The sequence below is a fragment of the Bubalus bubalis genome, chromosome 5, assembly GCF_019923935.1.
Source record: "Bubalus bubalis isolate 160015118507 breed Murrah chromosome 5, NDDB_SH_1, whole genome shotgun sequence".
Taxonomy (NCBI): Eukaryota; Metazoa; Chordata; class Mammalia; order Artiodactyla; family Bovidae; genus Bubalus; species Bubalus bubalis.
In genome coordinates, this window is record NC_059161.1 from 49,480,188 (window position 1) to 49,502,892 (window position 22,705).

Below are 22,705 nucleotides of genomic sequence, written 5' to 3' on the forward strand. Positions count from 1 at the left end.
ATTGTGACCCAGGGGTCTCAGGAACATAAACCCACATATTTCCCCTTAGGGGCATGGCTCAGCGTTCACTAGCTCAGTGTTCCTGGAGACTTAATAAAAATAACTGTCATGACTAATAAGAATTAACCATACATGATCACAACTTAACTCTGATGGGATGTATCTCCCACTTCCCATATGGAAGACAAAGGCTTAGACTTATCCATGTACAATGTCTGTACTGAGAATGTGTGCCAGGAAGGAGACTTGACTTCCCCATCTGGTTGTCAGCTCTGGAGGTTTCCATGATGTTCCTGATAGACATTTTGAAGGAAGATAAATGTTTAGAGCCAGGAGCTAGGGCTGGAGGGCTCCTCCTCCATACCCACTTACTTTTCTGTCCAAGTCAGTTCAAGCTGCTATAACAGAATCCCATAGACTGAGGGACTTAAGTGAATTCCTCACAGTTCTAGAGGCTGGAAATCTGAGATCCAGGTGTTGGAATATTTGTGCCTGGTGGGGCCCTGCCTCCTGGCTCATCGGTAGCTATCTTCTCACCGTTCCCTCACATGGCAGAAAGGACAAGGAAGCTCTCTAGGCTCTTTTGTATAAGGGTACAAATTTTGCTCATGTGGGCTCCACCCTCATGACCTAATCACCTCCCAAAGGGTGCACCTCCAGATACTATCACATGGGACGTTAGGTTGCAACACATGAATTTGGGGGAGATGTAAACATTCAGTCCACAGCATTCTCGTTCCACCGCTTTTATCACTGAGTGTTTTCCTTGAAGGGAGACTATGATATATTTTTAAATTGTACTGGCGCTGAGCCATAGTGAGCCCCGTATCTCTGAACTGACACCTTAATTGGTCCCAGATGGAAAGGGGAAGCTATTGCTCTTACACAAGTCTTTTCTCCCTGAAGGTCCGATGCAGGTCACATGTGAAGTCATTTTCTGTCTCTGAGGTCTAATCTCTGCTGACAGTGGCCTGCATGTCACACGGGGTCTCCTGAGCTGGATAGTCTCTCTCCAGAGAGCTGACTGGGGCGGGGGCGGGTGGGGGGAGGAAGGGGGCAATGGCTGACTGCTGAAAGTAGCAAAAGTGTTAGTTACTCAGTCGTGTCCGACTCTTTGTGACTCCGTGGACTGTAGCCTGCCAGGCTCCTCTGTCCATGGAATTCTCCAGGCAAGAATACTGGCGTGGGTAGCCAATCTCTTCTCCAGGGAATCTTCCTGACCCAGGGATCAAACCTGAGTCTCCTGCACTGCAGGCAGATTCTTCACCATCTGAGCCACGAGGGAGGCCCTGACAACCGGATTACAAGCCTGAGGACAAATCCCCTCTCCTCTGGCAAAACAAACTCAACACAGGGCATGGGAAGCCAAGAGCCTCCCTCAGACGTCAGGATCAGGGACGGCTCCAGAGACAAAATGACATCTGGCAGCAGTTAAGAGGCAAGAGTTGATGATGACGTAAGCAGAAGCCTCTTAAAAGCAAGGCACGAAGAATGTCAAGACAAGTTCAGGAATGAAAAAAAAAAAAAAAAAATGAGTCGTTCCTTCAGATCACTTTTTAAAGAGCCTAGAAACACCATCTGTAAACTCCTGGGCTTCATTACTCAGGACACTGGCCCCACACAGCACCTGCAAAATCCCCAGAGGAGTCCCTTCTAGAAAGTTCTGCCTTCTGTTGCTGATTGAGTGCTTGGGTCTATGTCTGCATGTCCCTGGTTTTAATCAGGAATATGAATACCTTTTCCTTTGTCACTACCATGTGCAAATATATGTTAAGAGACAATGGCAATAAAGTGGGTGCAACTCCTTGGCAAAAGAAACCTTGCATGTATTATAAACACATAGCTCTTCAATACAAGTTCATGGCTGGGAAAGTGCTTTTTTTATTGCAGGGGTTGCCTGGTGTGGAAATTTGCAGAGAAAGGCCCGATGTGCAGACAGCATGCCCAATCACGGGTCACAGAGTTGCTCTCTCCCCATCCCTGCCTCTCATTTCTATTCCCAGGCCTCATTTTGGGCAGTGTCATATGCATAGACACATAGACACACAGGAATGCCCCGTCACAGCCAGGACAGTGGTGCCAAGGGAGGTGTTCTGCATGCTTTCCATCCTTGGGGTTAGAAGCACTTGCTCAGCTGCCAACTACAAATAGCTTCATGTAGAAGATGATGTTAATTAGTACGCATTTAAAAAAAAAGGGGGGGGGACCCCACTGCCCACAGCAAGCCATGTAGGGGCCCGAAGTCCTACCCTGACAGCCAGAGTGAAGCATGGCCCACTAATACAGCCTTAATTCACTTTGTTGGCAGAGAAAGCAAGCTCACCATGCTGCTGCGGGAATCCCTGGGGAACGTGAACTGCCGCACCACCATGATCGCTCACATCTCGGCCGCCGCTGGGAACTACGCCGAAACCCTGTCCACCGTCCAGATCGCCTCGCGAGTCTTGAGGATGAAGAAAAAGAAAACAAAGGTAAGGGGTTTGCCGGGGGTGCGGAGGATGAAGCAGCTTTCGGAGCCCTGCCCTGGAACTGAGTCAGGAAGAGTGGAATCAATATTTCTAATCCCCCAGCAGCAGGGGCCTGGTGAGCTTGGCTGCCGAAGGCCTGGCTTAGCATCCACCTCGGGGTAGGACTACCTCCTGGCCGATACAGAAGTCCCGTCCCCTCCCCACTGGTGGTGATTTCCTCAGTCATCCAGCCTGGACTCCTAATGGGGAGTGGTTGGTTCACTTTAGAGAGTTTAAACGATTGCGACTTTGAGGTGAAAATTTTTAAGAGCAATGGGAAATATCCATAGTTTGTATCTTGCCTACCTTGGTCCTTCAACTGATTGATCCCAAAGGAGACTGTTAGTTTACTCCTTGCTCAGGTGACCCTACTTCCTGTGCATTTCCAGGAGGCACTTTTTCAGGCCAAGGGGTGTTGTCCTGTTAATTCAGTGGTTGATTCTGGTTGATGAAACCACTGGGCTCATTTTCTCAGGCAGAGGCAAAGCCAGGACAGTGGCAGTATGACAAGAATGTCTGAGAAAATCATTATGATTGTGGTCAGTCTGGTCTGTGGCCAGCTGGTGATTTGTGGGGGCTTTTTCCCCTCCTTTATATATATATAAAAGAAATATATATATATTTATATATAAATATATATATATAGACACACATATATTTGGTCAAAAGCACATATTTCCAACCAGTGTCCCATGGCATAAACTGTCATACATGGTTGGGTGTGCAAACTAGTGACCCCCTCAAGTCCTTAGGAGGTCACATGGGACCTGGGCTGGTCACCCCCTTTCGTGAGCAGCCTCTGCTTCCCCAGTGGGCCTCACAGTAGTATGAGGGCATGACATACAGAGCTGGGGCACCTGGCCTGGCACACCCAGGTAATGGCCCGGGGTCTGGATGGCCTGCGTGGAGCCAATGGCCTCCGCCAGTCATCTGGCCAGTTGCCCCACGACACCACGCTAACTGTTTCCCTCTCACTCACAGTACACATCGAGCTCCTCCGGGGGAGAGAGCTCCTGTGAGGAAGGCAGAATGCGCAGGCCCACCCAGCTAAGACCCTTCCACGCCAGGGCCGCCGTCGAGTCAGACTTCCCCATCCCTCACCTGTCCAGCGACCCTGACTACTCCTCCAGCAGCGAGCAGTCCTGCGACACAGTCATCTATATCGGGCCAAACGGCACAGCCCTCTCTGACAAGGAGCTCACCGACAACGAGGGGCCCCCAGATTTTGTGCCTATCGTGCCAGCCCTGCAGAAGGCCAGGGGTGACAGCCGGTCCACAGAGGCTGGAGAGGCCGGTGCCAGCAAATCGGAAAGGGACTGCTTGAAGTGCAACACGTTTGCCGAGCTGCAGGAGAGGTTGGATTGCATCGATGGCAGCGAGGAGCCCAGCAAGTTCCCCTTCGAAGAGCTGCCGGCCCAGTTTGGGGCAGAGCAGGCAAGCAAGAGTGTCCCATTGAGCCAGGCAGCCGGAGCAAGCCCGCTCTGTGAGTCTGATAAGGAAGACGATGGTTCAGACAGCCAGCTGACAGACAGAGAAGGTGTGGAGCCCCCGGCCTGCAAGGTGCAGAGGAATCACTCCCCAGTCCCTGCCGCATTGCTCACCAACAGCCCCACCCCTGCCTCACCCCGGAGCATCCCCGGCAGCAGCAGCCAGCACAGTTCTTCCCAGCTCGCGCAGAGCCCCAGCCTCCGGAGCAGCCGGGAAAGCCTGAACTCCTGCGGCTTTGTGGAAGGCAAGCCCAGGCCCATGGGCTCCCCCAGGCTGGGCATTGCCAGTCTGTCCAAGACCTCAGAGTACAAGCCGGCCAGCTCTCCTTCCCAGAGATGCAAAGTCTACACCCAGAAGGGGGTCCTGCCTTCTCCGGCCCCACTGCCCACCTTGAGCAAGGATTCAGGCATGGTGTCTAGTGAGTCCCTGCTGCAGCCCGAGGTACGCACCCCCCCAGTTGGAATGAGTCCCCAGGTTTTGAAGAAATCCATGTCTACTGGGAGCGAAGGGTTCCCAGAAACCCCTGTGGATGACGATCATCAGGCAGCAACTTCCCCAGATTCCAAGAAGGAGATTCTGAGCACCACGATGGTGACAGTACAGCAGCCTCTGGAGCTGAATGGTGAGGACGAGCTGGTGTTCACGCTGGTGGAGGAACTGACCATCAGCGGGGTGCTAGACAGTGGCCGCCCCACCAGCATCATCAGCTTCAACAGCGACTGCTCGGTGCAGGCCTTGGCCTCAGGCTCCCGGCCCGTCAGCATCATTGGCAGCATCAGCGAGGACCTGGAGTGCTACTCGAACGTGGCTCCTGTGTCCGAGGTCAGCATCACGCAGTTCCTGCCCCTCCCAAAGCTGAACCTGGACGAGAAGGCCCGGGAGGCGGGGAGCAGACGTTCCTCCATCAGCTCCTGGCTGAGTGAGATGAGCACAGGCAGTGACAGCGAGCAGCCGTGCCACAGTTTCATAGCACAGGCGTGTTTTGGGCACGGGGAAGCAATGGCAGATCCTCCTGCCTCGGAGTTTGTTGGCAGCATCCAGAACACTGCGGTGGTGTGCCGGGAGAAGCCCAAGGCAGGCCCCGACAACCTGCTCATCTTGTCTGAAATGGGGGAAGACTCCTTCAACAAGGCAGCCCCCATCAAAGGCTGCAAGATATCCACCCTGGGCAAGGCCATGGTCACCATCTCTAATACGGCCAGTTTGAGCAACTGCGAAGGGTACATCCCCATGAAGACCAACATTACGGTATACCCCTGCATCGCCATGAGCCCCCGAAACGTCCAAGAGCCTGAGGCGTCCCTGGCCACCGTCAGCTCAGTCCCCAAAGCAGCCCAGTCCCAGGAGAGCAAGGAAAGTGGTGCAAAGAAAGAGATGAAATTTGAGGACCCCTGGCTGAAACGAGAAGAGGAGGTAAAAAAAGAGAATGCTTATCCCAATGAAGAAGGGAGTAGGTTTGAGACAGCCACGGGCCCCCCAAAGCCTGAGGCCAGAGCAGAACAGGACAAGAAGGCCAGCCCCAGCGACAGGCTGAGCAACAGTAGTGGTGAGGTGTCTGCCTCCCCAGGGGCCGACAACTTCAGGAGAGTGGTGGATGGCTGTGAGATGGCCCTGCCCAGTGTGGCTGCCCAGAGCCCCGTGCATCTCAACAAAAGCCTGAAGTCCAGCAGCCTTCCCAGGGCTTTTCAGAAAGCCAGCAGGCAGGAGGAGCTAGACAGCCTCTTCTACCATTGCGCCTCAGAGACCAACGGCATTGGCTCGGCTTCCAGCACCCAGCCCTCCAAGGCCACCCTGGAGAAGAAGGTAGCGTCCCCCAAGCACTGTGTCCTGGCTCGGCCCAAAGGGACTCCCCCGCTGCCCCCTGTCCGGAAGTCCAGCCTGGACCAGAAGAACCGGGCTAGCCCACAGCACAGCGCCTGCAGCAGCAGCTCCAGCAGCCCCTTGAACCAACCTGCACCCTTCTTGGCCAGCTTCCCCGACGAGCCCAGCAGCAAGATGAAGGATGCCAGCAGCAGCAGCAAGCTCTTCAGCGCCAAGCTGGAGCAGCTGGCAAGCCGGACCAACTCTCTGGGTAGGACCACAGTCAGCCACTACGAATGCCTCTCACTGGAGAGGGCCGAGAGCCTGTCCTCCATGAGCTCCCGGCTGCACGCAGGCAAGGACAGCACAATGCCCCGCACAGGGAGGAGCCCTGGCCGCAGCGCCGGGGCCTCGCCCACCAACCCGGGCCCCACGCAGTCGGCCGGGGCCTCGCCCAAGGCCAGCCAGTCCAAGATCTCCGCCGTGAGCAAGCTGCTCCTGGCCAGCCCCAAGGCCCGCAGCCTGTCCACCTCCGCCACCAAGACCCTGAGCTTCTCCACCAAGTCCCTGCCGCAGGCGGTGGGCCAGAGCTCCGGGCCGCCCCCCGGCGGGAAGCACATGTCCTGGTCCACCCAGTCGCTGAGCCGGAGCCGGGGCTCCGGCCTGGCGTCCAAGCTGCCCCTGCGGGCGGTGAACGGACGCATCTCGGAGCTGCTGCAGGGCGGCGCGGGCGGGCGAGGGCCGCCTGGGCGCGCGGGCCCCGAGGCGGAGGACCGCGCCATACCCACCGACGAGCGCCCGCCGCCTGCCGCCCCGCTGCCTTCGCCCTACAGCAAGATCACACCACCGCGCCGGCCCCACCGCTGCAGCAGCGGCCACGGCAGCGACAACAGCAGCGTGCTAAGCGGGGAGCTGCCGCCCGCCATGGGCAAGACGGCACTCTTCTACCACAGCGGCGGCAGCAGTGGCTATGAGAGCATGATGCGCGACAGCGAGGCCACCGGCAGTGCATCGTCCACCCAGGACTCCATGAGCGAGAACAGCAGCTCCGTGGGCGGGCGCTGCCGCAGCCTCAAAGCCCCAAAGAAGCGCGCCAACTCAGGTAGGCGTGGGCACCTGGTGGGCGTGGGGTGGGCCCTGGGATGCAGGGATGGGAGCCCAGGCACCCCTGTCCCTGCCACCTGTCATCTGCTGGGGACAGAGCTATCACTGTCAAAACCAACCTTCCGTGAGGGCATCACTCAGGCTTCAGGCTGTGATGCTGGTCAGTCTCAGCCCAGAGAGAAGGCAGGCGCCCAGGGAACCGTTCCTCACTCACCAGCCGTGGGTTGTGGAGGGTGGGGGTGTGGGGGGCGGGAAGAGGCCTCTTCCTGCACGAGATCTCCCCATTCTGACCCCAGACACCTGGTTTCTCTGCTCAAGGACCAAGAATACTGCAGTTTAGAACCACTCAAGGGATCAGGTCATTGTAGCTGCACTTATGTGGAAAAGGAAATGGCAACCCACTCTAGTATTCTTGCCTAGAGAATCCTGTGGACAGAGGGCTGCTGTCCATAGGGTCGCACAGAGTCAGCCACAACTGAAGCAACTTAGCATGCATGTATGCATGCATTCGGAGAAGGCAGTGGCACCCCACTCCAGTACTCATGCCTGGAAAATCCCATGGACGGAGGAGCCTGGTAGGCTGCAGTCCACTGGGTCGCTAAGAGTCGGACTGAGCGATTTCACTTTAACTTTTCACTTTCATGTATTGGAGAAGGAAATGGCAACCCACTCCAGTGTTCTTGCCTGGAGAATCCCAGGGACAGAGGAGCCTGGAGGGCTGCTGTCTATGGGGTCGCACAGAGTCGGACACAACTGAAGTGACTTAGCAGCAGCAGCAGCAGCTGCCCTTATGACCCAGTGGCCCCCCGAGCCTAGCAGCCATTCTCTGGGGTGGAATGAAGCTCACTGTATTATGGAAGGTGCAGTGGGGGCAACCCCACCTCCACCCCACTGCCCCCTCCACACACACTGATGGAACAGTCAGGCCTGAAATATCCAACATTCACACACACACACACACACACACACACACACACAGCACACCACCCCCTCACTGTGGAACCAAAATGCATGCTTTTGGAGGAAGTCTTTGCTATGTCCAGGAATCTCCTATCAAAAGACAAATAAGTCCTCTGGAGGAACTGCCGTGTATAAAGCCCACTGATTTGTCTCTTTGGAGTTTGGGGGAACATGTGATAGTAAGTTGTGATGGGCAAGGAGAAGAGGACCTAGGTCAGAGCTGATGGCCCAGGTGGCCATAGGGTAGGCGAGGTGAAAGGTCAGTAGAAAGAGAAAGGGACAAAGAGAGAAGACAGAAGGAACCAAGGACAACTTTAGCTACTTGAGAATTTTGCTGACTCATCTTTGCTCTTAAATGGCCTTCAGAGAACTTGCCCCCACTCATCTTTAGCTCAGTACTCATTTGTAAGGAAGCTGTCCCCTGCAGAGCCTCACACGCAGTTCTGCACCTTGGTTGATGTGTGAGTGGCCTGCTGTCCAGCCCTCCTAGCCTGTCCTTAGCTACACTGTGCTCCTTCTGTAGAACCTGGAGCTCTCAGAAACCATGGCCCAATGGAATATTGATGCCACCAGCACATTTGGAATTAAAAGATGAGATGAGACCCAAAAGAAAGGTCTCCTTTTTCCTGCAGCTGCTCCAGCCAGCAACTGCTTCTCAGGTTTTTTTCTCTCAACCCCAGGGTTGCTTTTTTCTATTCTCACACTACAGACAGGCACAAACTCTGGAATATTCCAATTCAGATGTAAGGACTGTGGTCAGTGCACACGATAAACCATTTGTCTGCCTCAAAAAAAAAAAAACAAAAAAAAACTTCAAGGGACAACAGAGTCATGCTGTAATTCTAGATGTTATGAGGTATTAATAGATTGCCCCATCCACCCATCCCATCACAGATTATGAAATACCATGAGGATGTTAGCCTCCCTGCATGTTTGGGAGTCATCGTGGTTGTCAGAATCTTGACGTTTTTATTTCCCAGGTGTTGTGTGCATCAGGCCTTGATTTACTTTGATGGTGCCCCACATCAGGACCTGGGCCCTGGGCCCTGAATCTCACCACCAGACCTGGGAGCAGAATCCCATATAATACAAGTGGAGAACAGAAATCTATTCAGTATGACATGGCAACTGCTGAGTCCTATTTTCAGAGTTAAGGGCATTAAAATGTACTGATAGTGGTTACTAAAAATAACAAGAAAGTTTAAGCCAGAGCCTTTGCCAAAAAAAAAAAAAAAAAAAAGTCTGGCCTTCCCAATACTTGTTTGATAAACCTTATTTATTACAATCTACCCAATCTTGGTCTTCAAAATCCAGATTATTGTGAGACATTTGCTATGTGCTCACGTACATTTGAGTGTTACAGAGTGCTTTCACATACTCTAATTTAGCATCTTGAATCTACGTATCTAGTTTATTCTTTCAATAGCTTTTCTCTTTTTTTTTTTTTTTTTTTTTACTTGAATTGTTTGGTTTGGCTGTTGCACTGGAGTAGAGGGGAAGAAAAACTAAGGTAACTACTTGGAAAGTGGACCACAGGCCCTGTTTGGTGCTTGGTGCTGCCTGTGTTTGTAAATGCGTTCTCTGAAGGTCCCTCGTTAGGTTTGGCTGTTGGTGTACAATCAAAGCAGCGGGCTAGGTGCCAGAGATAGGATTTCATAGAGAGTGCCGAGGGCATCGAACCTCTGTGAGCAGCTGCTGAAGATCCTGGGCTCCCTAATGGATATGGCAGTGGAGATATGCTCCCTGCATGCGAGGTGACCTTGTCTCACTTATTTATGATTATTATTAAGAGAAATGCTGACTGTCAGACATGATCAGCATAAATCAAAGGCAACTTCTTTAAGAGAAGCCATAAAGCTCCTCAAAGGAAATTCCTAGCTCGATGGCTGGATTTTACAGTTACTGGAGATGTTGGGAACTGCAGGGGAGGCAAGCAGTCATCTGTTAGTGGAGGTTGCTTTCGAATTTGGAAAACTTAAATTCTTTTGTTATCTCCTTAGTGAAAACGAACTAGAAATATATTACTAGGAAGATAACCTTGAGCTCTGTGAGTGCTTTGTAGTACACGTAGAGAAACCAAACATCCCGATGGTTCACCTTTCCAGTCCCATTCCTGGAGATCCGTGCTGGTGGAGAGTGAGCAGATTGGGCTTTTCCTATGGGCATGGTGCAGTGGGAAGACTGAGCTAGAAAGGCAGGAGACTTGGGATCTTGGGTTGTGTGACATTTAGGGAGTAGCTATACTCTCTGGGCTTCAGTTTTCTCACATAGAAGTAAAAAGAAGGGGTTGGTAGAGGTGGTTCCTACACTGTATAAGATGATGCGAATAACATAAAGAATATTGGTGTTAATATGCCTTCCTTTCCATAAGATGATGCATAGTCAATGGGATTTATTTTTAAGTTATTAAATATTGATCAGACCTCTTCTGTGCTGTTAGAGCTTGGTGACATGAAAGTCGCAAGTGTGTCTGGGAAGGGGCAGGCAGCATAGAAAACCAAGCCACTGTGAGAAGTATGTAATCTCATTGGAGAGCAAGGACAAAGAACATGAAACAGAGAACAGTGAACCAGGAACCAAGATGCATTGCCAAGTGCTGAGTGAGGAAGTGAGGGCTAAGTGAAGGAAATATTTAGACAAAGATGGCCCAGAGCAGCTGAAGAAGGCTATAGGGAAACACTGGAATTGAGCCAGGCCTTGAAGGATGCTGGGACAAAGGGCATTGTCAGCTGAGGCAGCTTGGGGCATTAAGAGCGTGGTTTATGGACAACAGAGTGGGACTAACTCAATAACGGTAATATTCTTAATGGATGTGATGATAAACAGAAAACGTAAGCCCAGATCAAGTTATTCCTTGAGCATCTGGCAACTATGATAAGAATTATTGCAGTTGGCAACGGGGAGTCATTTATAGGTTCTTGGTTAAGAGTGTCATAAGGTGACAGAAGCTGTGGGTTGCTTTCTGTTGATGGATTTTCATCTGTCCCTCCACCGTTCCTTGCCGGCCCCCCTATGATAGGTGCACAGACATGTAGGTGGAACTGTTAGGCATGAAGTAGAGTTATGACACGGAGAAGGCAATGGCACCCCACTCCAGTACTCTTGCCTGGAAAATCCCATGGACGGAGGAGCCTGGTAGGCTGCAGTCCATGGGGTCGCTGAGGGTCGGACACGACTGAGCGACTTCACTTTCACTTCTCACTTTCATGCATTGGAGAAGGAAATGGCAACCCACTCCAGTGTTCTTGCCTGGAGAATCCCAGGGACGGGGGAGCCTGGTGGGCTGCTGTCTATGAGGTCGCACAGAGTCGGACTTGACTGAAGTGACTTAGCAGCAGCAGAGTTATGACAGCCTGTCCAGGTAGGGAGCAAATGTTCAACCTGTCCATAGGTTAGCAACTGAAAATCAGTTGCTAAAAGTATATGAATCAGTGATAGGCAGTGTATTGTGTGGCTGCATCAGCTGGGCCCCACCTGAGGCCCCAGCTTTCCACTGATAGCTCATTTACATCACCCATCACTTGGGCCCTCCCTGACTCTCTCTCCCTCTCTCTCCTTCCTCATGTTCCTGACACTTGACCCCACACCTGGTGTGTTACCCCCTTGGCTTCTTTCTTTCTCCCCGCTTGTCTCTCAGGCTGGCTAGGGAAATATGAAAATCAGATTAGGTTTGAGTGAAGTTCATTTCCATTGCGGCAAGCCCCGGTGTGGTGTGACCCTGCATCCAGAAAGCCCAGGAGAGAAGCCAGCCAGGGAGCATGTCGGTTCTGAAATGCACCCAGGGCTTGACCTGCCTGGCAGGAGCTCCTCTGAGGCCTGTTCAGCACTTGACTCAGCCTGTCGAGTCCCCAGCGCTGGGCTGGTGCAGGTTACCACGGATCAGGTGGACACCGTTGGTTGATTCATTGGTTGGTTGGCTGGCTGGTAGTGTGGTCCTACAAGTTAGCTGAGTTCTTTTCTATGTACTTCTGATCGCTTGCCCTGCTGGTGACCCGTGTTTTCCACACTGAACCTAACCTTTTATTTTCTTTCCCACTCTAAGCACCAGACACTGTGCCTTCCCTTCTGTGGGAACTGAGTAAACATTACTGACTGATGGGTTCAGTTTACAGATCTTCTGCCCTGGAATCTGTGACTGGTCACTCCTCCAAGGGCCTAGAGCACCATGCTTCACTCTGTCCCCTCCCCATGGTCCATTCGGTTCTCAGGTGCAATCTTATTTTGTTTTAATGAATTTCAGGAAACACAGTGGTCTCTGGCTTAATGGAAACAGGGCTAAGGCGAGTGGCTTGCTGGCCGATTTAAGATTACTAGAGTGTTTCTAAGAGACTTCATCTAGAAACAGATGAGAAAGTGTTCCAAATAAGACAGGCTTTTTGACAATAAGTTGGGAAAAAATAGAAAAGTCTGGCTCCCTAAGACACTGAGGAAGCTCCTTAGAGTGCAGTGTGGGTGGAGGTGGGTGCGGGGCTGAGAGGCACTGAGTGAGCATGTGAGGGGCCTGGGCTCTGCGCAGAGGACGGGTCCATGGCCGGCCATCTCCCCATCTCCTCTGCAGCCTGGGACAAGCTCACTCATCAGTTCGAGCCCGACAGCTGCCCATGTGCCCACATCTGCATCCATCTGGGAGGCCTGGGGCTGGCTGGCTCTCGTTGGTCAGTAAATCCACGCTCACTGATCTTTCCCCTCCCCCTCCTCATCGCTGATACCTGGGCAGCCTTTCAGCATCGGTGCTTTCTGCTTTTTGACTCACTGTCTTCCTAGTGATGCTTCCCTGGGTCAGAATGAAGATGGAGGGTGATGGCCGGAAAGCTGATATGGCGGGCTCACCGCAGGCGGCCGGGGTGGGCATCTGTATGTCCCTCAAGGCGTGTTGTGGGCGTCGGCGCTCGGAATGCCTGTGTTTTCTGACACTTGACCTAAGAAGCAGCATCTTCAGATTCAGAGTAGACACTGTTATCTGCACTCAGTGATGGTAAAAATGGAAGGCCTGACATCAGACTCCTTGCTGGAGTCATGAGCGCTGTGGAGAATAGGGTGGGATGGGCCATGACAGGTTGGGGGCCCCTCCAAACATATGCAACTGGCAGCCAAGCCTGGAGTGGCTGGGAGAGCCGGGGATTCAGGTCAAACTGGGGCCATTTCGTGTAGCAAAATTGTTGCCACTTATCAACTTTAGGTTTTTTGTTTAACACTTGACTTCTCTATGTCCATAAAGAGTTCTGGGCTGATGAGCAGGGAGTGATAGAGAAGAAGGAATCCTTCTGATGACCCACTGGCATCAGGGGGGAAGCTGGTTCAGGACAAGTGGTCCCAAACCAGACAGCTGCATTTGACAGGTTCCACACCACTATTGCCTGACTAAGGTGCTTCCCCAACCTTCCAGGAGCCTGGAATAGAGCGGTCACTGGCAGGGCCTGGGCTCAGAGGAGAGCAGGAAGCATCTTCTTGAGAGCATACAGGAAATCCAATAACTCATATTTCTATGGGGACCCAGACCAAAGCTCTGTGTTCAGTTCCCTCCAAGTGATGATATGGCATTTCGGCACCGTTGTTTCCTGTGCTGTTTCCAGCAGAGCAAGGCACCATCTCTCCCTCTGAAATTCCCTTCATAGCATTAAACTCCATTTCCTCTGGTCTGACCACATTCCCCTGGCCCCTGTCCTCAATTTTCCCCATCACACCCCAAGTAAGACTCCCAGTGTACTTCTGGAGGAGACGTGAGGGGCGGGGAGGCCCCTCAATAGTGGGTGCAAGTTCTGGATGATATCAGTTCATTCATGGACCTGATTTACCAGTGACCAAGTTCAGAACAAACCTCTGTCCATAGTTCTTCAGGCAGTCTGTCTATCAGATCTAACCCCTTGAATCTATTTTTCACTTCCACTGTATAATCGTAAGGGATTTGATCTAGGTCATACCTGAATGGTCTAGTGGTTTTTCCTACTTTCTTCAATTTAAGCCTGAATTTGGCAATAAGGAGTTCATGATCTGAGCCACAGTCAGCTCCCAGTCTTGTTTTTGCTGACTGTCTAGAGCTTCTCCATCTTCAGCTGCAAAGAATATAATCAATCTGATTTCAGTATTGACCATCTGGTGATGTTCATGTGTAGAGTCTTCTCTTGTGTTGTTGGAAGAGGGTGTTTGCTATGACTAGTGCTTTCTCTTGGCAAAACTCTATTAGCCTTTGCCCTGCTTCATTTTGTACTCCAAGGCCAAATTTGCCTTGATTTCGTTTTCTGGGTGTGACTCAGAAAACTAAGATCATGGCATCTGGTCCCATCACTTTACAGCAAATAGATTTGGGAAAATGGTGGAAACAGTGACAGACTTTATTTTTGGGGGGCTCCAAAATCACTGCAGATGGTGACTGCGGCCATGAAATTAAAAGACACTTGCTCCTTGAAAGAAAAGTTATGACCAACCTAGACAACATATTAAAGAACAGAGACATTACTTTGTCAATAAAGGTCCATCTAGTCAAAGCTATGGTTTTTCCAGTAGTCATGTATGGATTTGAGAGTTGGACTATAAAAAAAAGCTGAGCGCCAAAGAATTGATGCTTTTGAATTGTGGTGTTGGAGAAGACTCTTGAGAGTCCCTTGGACTGCAAGGAGATCCAAGCAGTCAATTGTAAAGGAAATCAGTTCTGAATATTCACTGACTGATGCTGTAGCTGAAACTCCAATACTTTGGCCACCTCATGCAAAGAACTGACTGATGTGAAAAGACCCTGATGCTGGGAAAGATTGAAAGCAAGAGGAGAAGGGGATGACAGAGGATGAGATGGTTGGATGGCATCACCGACTCAGTGGACATGAGTTTGAGTAAACTCCAGGAGTTGGTGATGAACAGGGAGGCCTGGCATGCTGCTGTCCATGGGGTCACAAAGAGTCAGACACGACTGAGCAACTGAACTGAACTGAAGTTCAGAACTCTGAGAAAATCCAAGATAGCCAGTCACTACACACAGGAGAAGCCCTTAGACTGCAATTCACTTGACATTGGACACTCACTTCTCACCCTGGCAGGGCTTGATTGACATGGTGAGGAAGTTAAGAAGATTGCAAAAAAGCATAGAAAAAAGATAACAGAAATTAGCCTTCAGAATATCTCTATCAGGATATTGTAGCCCTGTAAAATGTCATTCTCCTTTAAGGCTTCTTTACTTTTCTCTCACCAATCAGGGTGATCTCTGCTCTCATCTCATAGGGTGCCCTGGAGAGATGATCAGGCTAATAGAGAGTGACCCTAATTCCTGATATTTTCCCATCTGTGGTAACGAGACTCCTCGGTGTTCCCCAATGGGCCCTGCCTCCTGGCATCGCCCTTGATTCATCCCGTCCCATACTCTACTATGGTTGGTCTCTGTGTCCAGTGGAATAAGGTAGATGAAAGTGATGGTTATGTCACCTTCAAGATTAGGTTGTGAAAGACACTGGAGCTCTCTTTCTTGCTCTGGGTAGATTAGCTGCCATGCCATAAATAGCCCTGTGCAGAGGCCCACTAGGCAGTGCACGGAAACTCCTGCCAACAGCCACAACAGTGAGCTTAGAAGTGGATGCTCCAGCCACACTCAAGCCTTCAGAGGATGGCAGCCCCATCTCATGAGCTGAAAACTTGACTGCAGATCACAAGAGACCCTCAGCCAAAACTACCTGCTCCATCAGCCTCTCCCAGATCCCTGCCTCGTAGGAATGTGTGGGAGAACCAACATTTGTTATTTTTAGCTGCTGGGTTTAGGGTAATTGGTCACACAGTGATAGATAAGTGATACACCACCCATCCCATGAGCCTCCTCAGTTCTTCCCCTTTTTCTCACATAAACAGATTCTTAGAGTCATCCCAGAAATGTCTGGACCCATGCACCCAGTGAGATGGGTGCACTGAGATGCCCATATAGCTTCCCAGATGGTGCTAGTGGTAAAGAATCCACCTGCAGTACAGGAGCCACAGGAGACATGGGTTCAAACCCTGGGTCAGGAAGATCCCCCTGGAGGAGAGCATGGTGACCTACTCCAGTATTCTTATCTGGAGAATCCCTATGGACAGAGGAGCTTGGCAGACTACAGTCCATAGGGTCGCAAAGAGTTGGGCACGACTTAAGCAACTTAGCACTTGCAGCATGCACAATGCCCATACATATACCTTCCTAGGGGCTGAGTATATATTATCCAACTGAGAAAATAGGGCTTACCAGGAGTCCCATCACAAGTGTTTGCAGCCTGAGGAATGAGAGCCAAGTCTCCACCTGAAGGATGCTCAGGCTCTCCTTGTCTCTGAGAGCTGAACATCTTCCCACTGATGCTCGGTGTTCTTTGGCCTCCACGCATGTTCTGCAGCAGCCAAGTCTCACTGGAGCTGAGCTCCAAAGGCAGAACTGCTTGCTCAGAGTCAGCTGGCATGATCAGACCAATTAAATAAAAAACCCAAACTACCGGATGGTTCATTTCCATTGTAAGGGAGTCAGATATTTACTTCAGTGGTTGACATCTTCAGTGGTTGACACTTGCTAGTTCCATAAGTTAGTGTGTGTGTGTATGCATGTGTGTTTGCACATGCATACATACACAAGATAAAGATCTGGCCCCCCAAAATGAGATTTGACATGAAACCAAGGGAGCCTAGGGGACAGAGTACGCTCTGTAGGGAAAGTTGACTTTGCGTTTCGAGTCCCTCGTTGTCTCCTGAAGGAAAGGCCGCTCACCCCCACTCTGAACAGGCATGCGCTGCCCTGAACGCTGCGCCAAAACGGCTGCCACCACCTGGAGCTGCGGGTAGTGGCTTTTCACACTCCTGGCTCCCTAGGTTGGGGAGAAGGTTGTCCTGTGCCTTGGCCCCCTGGTTCTGTTTCAAAGAGTTCTGGCTCTTTTTCTCTCTGAGCTTATGGTATTTTAAGCTTTTCTTAGCAGTCAGTGCATCTCTTGAAGTTGGACAAAAGTACAGTGTCTTTCTCTTTGGAAGGGTCATCACATCACGCAGGCCACACTGGCCCAGAATGCAACAAGCAGAACCAACTGGAATCGGGGAGGAAGATGGAGGGAGAGGGGGGAGAGAGGGCACTGACTCCTCCAGAGTTTCCCAAACACCGCAGGGGTGGTGCTGGAAGGACCGGCAGCAGCACTGACCAATATAGCCCATCTCCCGGGGCCTCCAGAAAAGTCTCATGCTTTGTATCCTTCGTATTCTCAGGGCTGCCGTATCATGGTGTGTACATTCTCTTGCCCTCCTTCACTCTCACTCAAATCTGACTTTAATGAGGTCCATTCTGGTAGCTCAGGCGGTAAAGAATCTGCCTATAATGCAGGAGACCTGGGTTTGATCCCTGGGTTGGGAAGATCTGCTGGAGAAGGAACTGGCAACCCAATCCAATATTCTTGCCTGAAGAATTCCACGGACAGAGGAGCCCGGTGGGCAACACAGTTCATGGGGTCACAAAGAGTCGGTCACTACAAATGACTGGGCACAGAAACACATTCTATCTCAAAGCACAATCAGCTCAGACTCTATGTGCAGCTAGCCAAGGCTTCCTGCAGATGCCATTGTCTTCCCTCAGATGCAGGAGGGACCACATATCCATTCTGAGTTAAATTAGATCAGGCTCCCTTCAGCTTCAAGATAAACCTGTTGGGATGGTGTCATGTTTCCCAACCATCCTCCTTCCAGGAGAAAGCAAGCTTCCTAATGTCTGGTCCTGGCAAAAAAAGGTGCCAGGTGGGTGTGTGTGCCTCAGGAGATGCAGCTGTTTGAGGCAGCACCAGGCTTCCCTACCAGGAGGCCAGGCCTGCAGCCTCCCACTGGGAGAGGGGCCAGAGCCAGGGGGACAAACCTGGTAGTCACCCAAAGCAGGAGGCTAGATCCACTTCAGATGTGGGTGAAAAGATTAGACCCCATCCTCAGAAGCCAGGCCATGGTTTCACTCACTCATGTCACCAGTCACCAAAAAAAAGTGGTGCTTGGTGCATTGGGGCCCCCCGTCCTGACAGCCCTTTAGTGATTGCTTCTTATAATCCTCTAGAGACCTGCCTCTTAGGGCTCAAATCTGCATGGTATGTGTTGGGCTGCACCCCACAGGCCTGCAAACCTTGTAGTTGGGCCAGACTGAAGAAAGAGCTGGGAGACAGCAACAGAGACATCAGTGGTTTAGGGACAGGGGATATTACACAAGGGGTCCTGGAGTGACACCCCACCTTGTGCAGCAGGCAGGACACGGCAGCAGTTTTCACTACTTGAGGGAGAAGGAGGCTACCATTTACAGGTGCAATTGATGTCAGGTAGCCTCATTGGTTACCAGGGATTGATTAAGCCCTAGAATTAAGAGGATTGGATAGGCATGTGAATGAAGCCGGGACTGGTTAAGCAGGGGAATGCATAGAAAGCAAGAGAACAGCCATCTTAAATGGCATAACAGTACACTTCACCCCTACATATTCTGCTCGACTCTTACCGTGTTGGCCCACCCCTCTTCCCAGATATCTCTGGGGTCCCAGATATCGAGGGGCACTGCAACCAAATACCACAAACGCAATACAGACACCAGCAGCTAAAGAGTATCAAGAATCCAAGAGGCGGGCAAACTTTGGAGCCAGATGCTTACCGGGTCAATTTTTCAAGGAAGTCCCAAGGACGACAGAGGCATCTCGCTGCAGACCCAGCAATCAGACTCATTTCCCAGGGAGGCTACCGTTGGTTTCCCAGTTCGCAAACAGGTTCCCTCCACTCAGACTAGGGGTAAAATATAAGATGTTTAACAAACACGATGCAGGTAAGATCCTGACCATGAAGCAGGATATAGGCAGTGACAGGCTCCTGAGAGATCACCACCCCCGCCTGTCTTCATCCTGGTCTGCAGTACCACCCACCTGTTGATCCTCAGTCGCCGCAGCCTACTATGTGCCACGTTCTGTAGTGTTTAATCATAACCCATCCTTTGGGAAGATCATTTATCATCTGATATTTCTTATTTTGGTGGAGAATGTGGGCAATGGATTTTTTTTTAAACAAGGTAATACTAAGACTTTGGGCAAGTTATGGAAGTCTTTTGTACCTTACTTTCTGCTTCTGTGAGAATTACATACTAGGCTTGTCTGTGACAGAAAACCCAATAACAATATAAGATTAACTTCTCATGTAAAAGTCTGTGTAGGGGGTTTTCAGGGCAATGAAAATACTCTGTGTGATACTATCATGGCAGATACATATCGTTACACATTTATCCAAACCATAGGCCGTAAACACCAAGAGTGAACCCTGATGTAAGCTATGGACTCTGGGTGTCCCTACGCATAATGACGTGTCAGCCCAGGTTCATCGGTGGTAACACATGTACCTCTGTGATGGGGATGTTGATGGTGGGGGAGGCTGTGGGTCTGTGGGTCCCGATGGTATATGGGAACTCGCTGTACCTTCCTCTTAATTTAGCAGTCAACCTAAACCTTCTCTAGAAAAAGTAAATCTTTTTTAAAAAGAAAAAAACTGCATAGGCGATCATGTGAAGGTCTCCTGGGTACCAGGAATCCTGGCTGCTAGTCTCGTTTATCCGTCATTTACAATCTTCACATCATGGACCGGGCAGCAGGCCCGTATTCCATCCGAGACAAAGGAGAGAGGACAAGGAGGGCAGACCTCACCTTTTCAGGACACTTTCTATTACAGCTGTTGCAAAGGGCACTTCCACTGCACTGGAGGAGCTTAAGTCACATGTACTACACAGGATACACCTGGTACCCTGTGCATCCAGCACCCACTTGGGGTCTCTTGCTGAGGTTGAAGAGGATGGCAGGTATTGGGGGACAGCTAGAAGTCTCCATCACAGTATGTAGAGCATGTCCAGCAGGGCCTGACATAAGCAGTGCTGATTCCAGTGTTGTTGTTAGAAGCAAATAAACTCCTCCTACTACAGTATCAAATCCTAGCATCTATTTTCCCCTAACACTGAACATCTCTAATTTCCTGCTAACACGGGTCCATGCTGAGGGTATAGCCAGAGTGCCTCTCAGTTCTAGTGTCCTCCAGCCTGTGTGTTTTAAGGGGGAGACCACTGTTAGGGGGTGGGAGTTGAACTTACGGAAATGAAGGCAAGTGCCAGTGAAAGGGAGTGGATGCTGAGGTGGCGGGAGGTTGGAGTGTTTCAAACACAGCTCTGCCGCAGGTCTGGGTAGGGTTGGGTGTGGGGGGCGTGCTGTCATGCCCCCACCCCTTGCATTAAAAAATATGCTCAAAAGAAATTCAAAACTATTAACTGTGGACTTAATTCCCTACCTAGGTTCCCAGAGACGGAGGCTCATCCCGGCGCTGTCCCTTGACACCCCCTCCCCCGTAAGGAAACCCACCAATAGCGCGGGCGTTCGCTGGGTGGATGGCCCCTTGCGCAGCACCCAGAGGGGCCTCGGGGAACCTTTTGAGATTAAAGTCTATGAAATCGACGACGTGGAGCGGCTGCAGCGGCGACGAGGGGGCAGCAGCAAGGTGAGCCTCCTCCACCCCGTGCCCCAACAGGTCCCCTTGTCGGCCCCCCGGGGGCAGTGCTTGAGAAGGGGCACAGGCCCCGGAGACCCCAAGTGGCTTCTGTGCTGGTGGGAGGTGAGGGCTCCAGCCAGCACCCAGTCCTGTGCACCCAGCTCCTTGGGAGAGCCGCCTATTTCTCCACCTGGACACGTGGAAGGTTCAAAGACTGGGAGAGCTGGTGGGCTCCCTGGGCTTTTCTGGCTCCAGCTTGGGACACCAACCGCCTTCTAAATTTGGGATAAGCCTGTGATAGTCCTGTCCTGTGCGTCGGCGTCAGAGCTGAGCCCCCTGCACCCTCCTTGCACAGATTTATAAGCAGAAGTATTCCTTTCCAGAAGAGGTTGCGTGGGCTGGATTGGAGCTGAAGGTCCCCGTTTCCTCCCCTCTTCACCTCCCGTCTCCTTCTCATCTGCATCCTAGGAGGTCATGTGTTTTAACGCAAAACTGAAAATTCTGGAGCATCGCCAGCAGAGAATTGCGGAGGTCAGAGCCAAGTACGAATGGCTGATGAAGGAGCTGGAGACGACCAAACAGTATCTGATGCTGGACCCTAACAAGTGGCTCAGTGAATGTAAGGCCCATCATTGCGACTCCCAGGTTCACCCACTAAACAGACCAGGCCGAGGGACACAGACGCTGTCTGAACCCCACCTCTGCCCATCGGCTGGAGGCAGCTTCCCTGAGCTCGATCCCACTCTCCTGGGAGCAGATGGGGAGGAGGGGGCAGCGGGTGGTGACCATGGCTCTTGCCGGATTATTTCTTGTGTGTCTCAGTCCAGAGCACCTGAAAATGAGATATTTTTCCCCCCCTGCATGTGGTGGACAATCACCTAGACATGAAGGCTATATTACAAATCTGCTCCCAGGCCACAAAATCACATTGCATATCTAGCCTGAAATAGACAAGAATTTATAGAGCTCTTAATAGGGTAGAATGTGCAATCCTAGAAAAGCCTCACAAAGAACCCAGAAAGCAAAAAAAAAAACAAAAAACAAAAAAAAACACATTTTTGAGTGAAAAGAATAACATTCGCAGTGTTATTTCCATTTAATAGAAAGCCCAGGATGACAGCGACCATCTAGTAACAATTCAGAACAATTTTGCTCTCTTTGAAAGATGGATTCAATTGTCTCTTATTTATTTGTTCCTAACCATTCCATTTACCACAAAATAAAGCTCAGATCTGGTCCCAACTGTTTCAATGATATGGGGCCCAATGCTGGACAACTTAGCCTCTGGAATAAAATGCGTTACTTCCACTAGAATTCCTTTCCCTCCTTTCCTGTCCCGCACTCACCAGCTTTTCCTTGTTCCTCCCTCTCTTCACAACTGACCCCTGAAGTGACCTTCAGCACCTCTTCCCGGCATTCCCAGGTCAGTGCAGGGAGCATGACAGGCAGAGTCTGGAGCTGAGGTTTAAGAAAAATACTGGATGAAATGATTCTGAGCAAAGAGGAAAGGACAGAATTTGCCAGCCTCCGAGCTGTGCCCTGCCCCTTTCACAGCATGTCTTCAGGTGGCTTCCTTTCCACAACGATGTGGTAATAACATCACCCTTGAGTACCTCATTGGTTCATGTGAGGATCAAACAGACCAGTAGGAGGACAGGACACTGGGGCCAGTTACAACGGTGCATCTTACCATGTTGAGTTATACGGTGTGTGGTGTCAGCCGCAGTCATGCAGAGCTGCTCTGGGTGTGGCTGTGAGACCTCAGGTAAGATGCTTAACCTCTCTGAGCCTTGATTTCCCTAACCGTCAGATGGGAAACATAAGGGTTTGCCCATCTCATAGAGCTTTTGGGAGAGTGAATGAGCTACTGTTGGTCGAGTGCTCGTTACACTGCCTGCCAGTGATGAAAGCTCAGTATTTAGTAGTAATTAGTGTTTGTATTATCAGAGTTAATGAAAATAGCCATTCTCAAAGGGCTGAGGAATTTGATTTCCTCAGTGCCTGGTTGCCTGATGCACCAACGGGGGCCCCGTGTTAGAAATCCTGACAGAGACACAAACTCCTGCTCTCCACAGTATTTCCCTCTAATCTGTGATGGGGCAGACAAGACATGAACAAGGACATTAGCTGAAGCCTGGCCATGGCATAAACATGGAGCCTAATGCTGGTCTCTCCCACCTGTACACACCCTTTTCCTTCTTCCATGAATCCTCCGGCATTTCAGAATCCCAGGGGCACCCATTCAGCAGCTCCTCTTCTTCCTTTTTTATCCTTTTATTAACATTTTTGAGAGCTGTTTATGCCTGAGGCAGCCTTGACAATTGTCTTCATCTTACAAAGTCACACTTTTCCCAGGAAGTGAGCTGCTTAAACATCGGTACAAATGT

At 51.0% G+C, this 22,705-nt stretch overlaps 1 protein-coding gene across 2 annotated transcripts in view; it reads left to right on the plus strand.

Annotated features, from left to right (window-relative positions):
• KIF26B (kinesin family member 26B) overlaps nt 1–22,705 on the plus strand; it is a 517,024-nt gene that overhangs the window by 485,397 nt on the left and 8,922 nt on the right. For both annotated transcript variants that reach the window (XM_025286019.3, XM_044943071.2), the window contains 4 exons: nt 2,309–2,471; nt 3,489–6,897; nt 20,125–20,327; nt 20,787–20,937. In XM_025286019.3, coding sequence (XP_025141804.3) covers nt 2,309–2,471; nt 3,489–6,897; nt 20,125–20,327; nt 20,787–20,937 — 3,926 coding nt within the window. The remainder of the gene's footprint in view (nt 1–2,308; nt 2,472–3,488; nt 6,898–20,124; nt 20,328–20,786; nt 20,938–22,705) is intronic.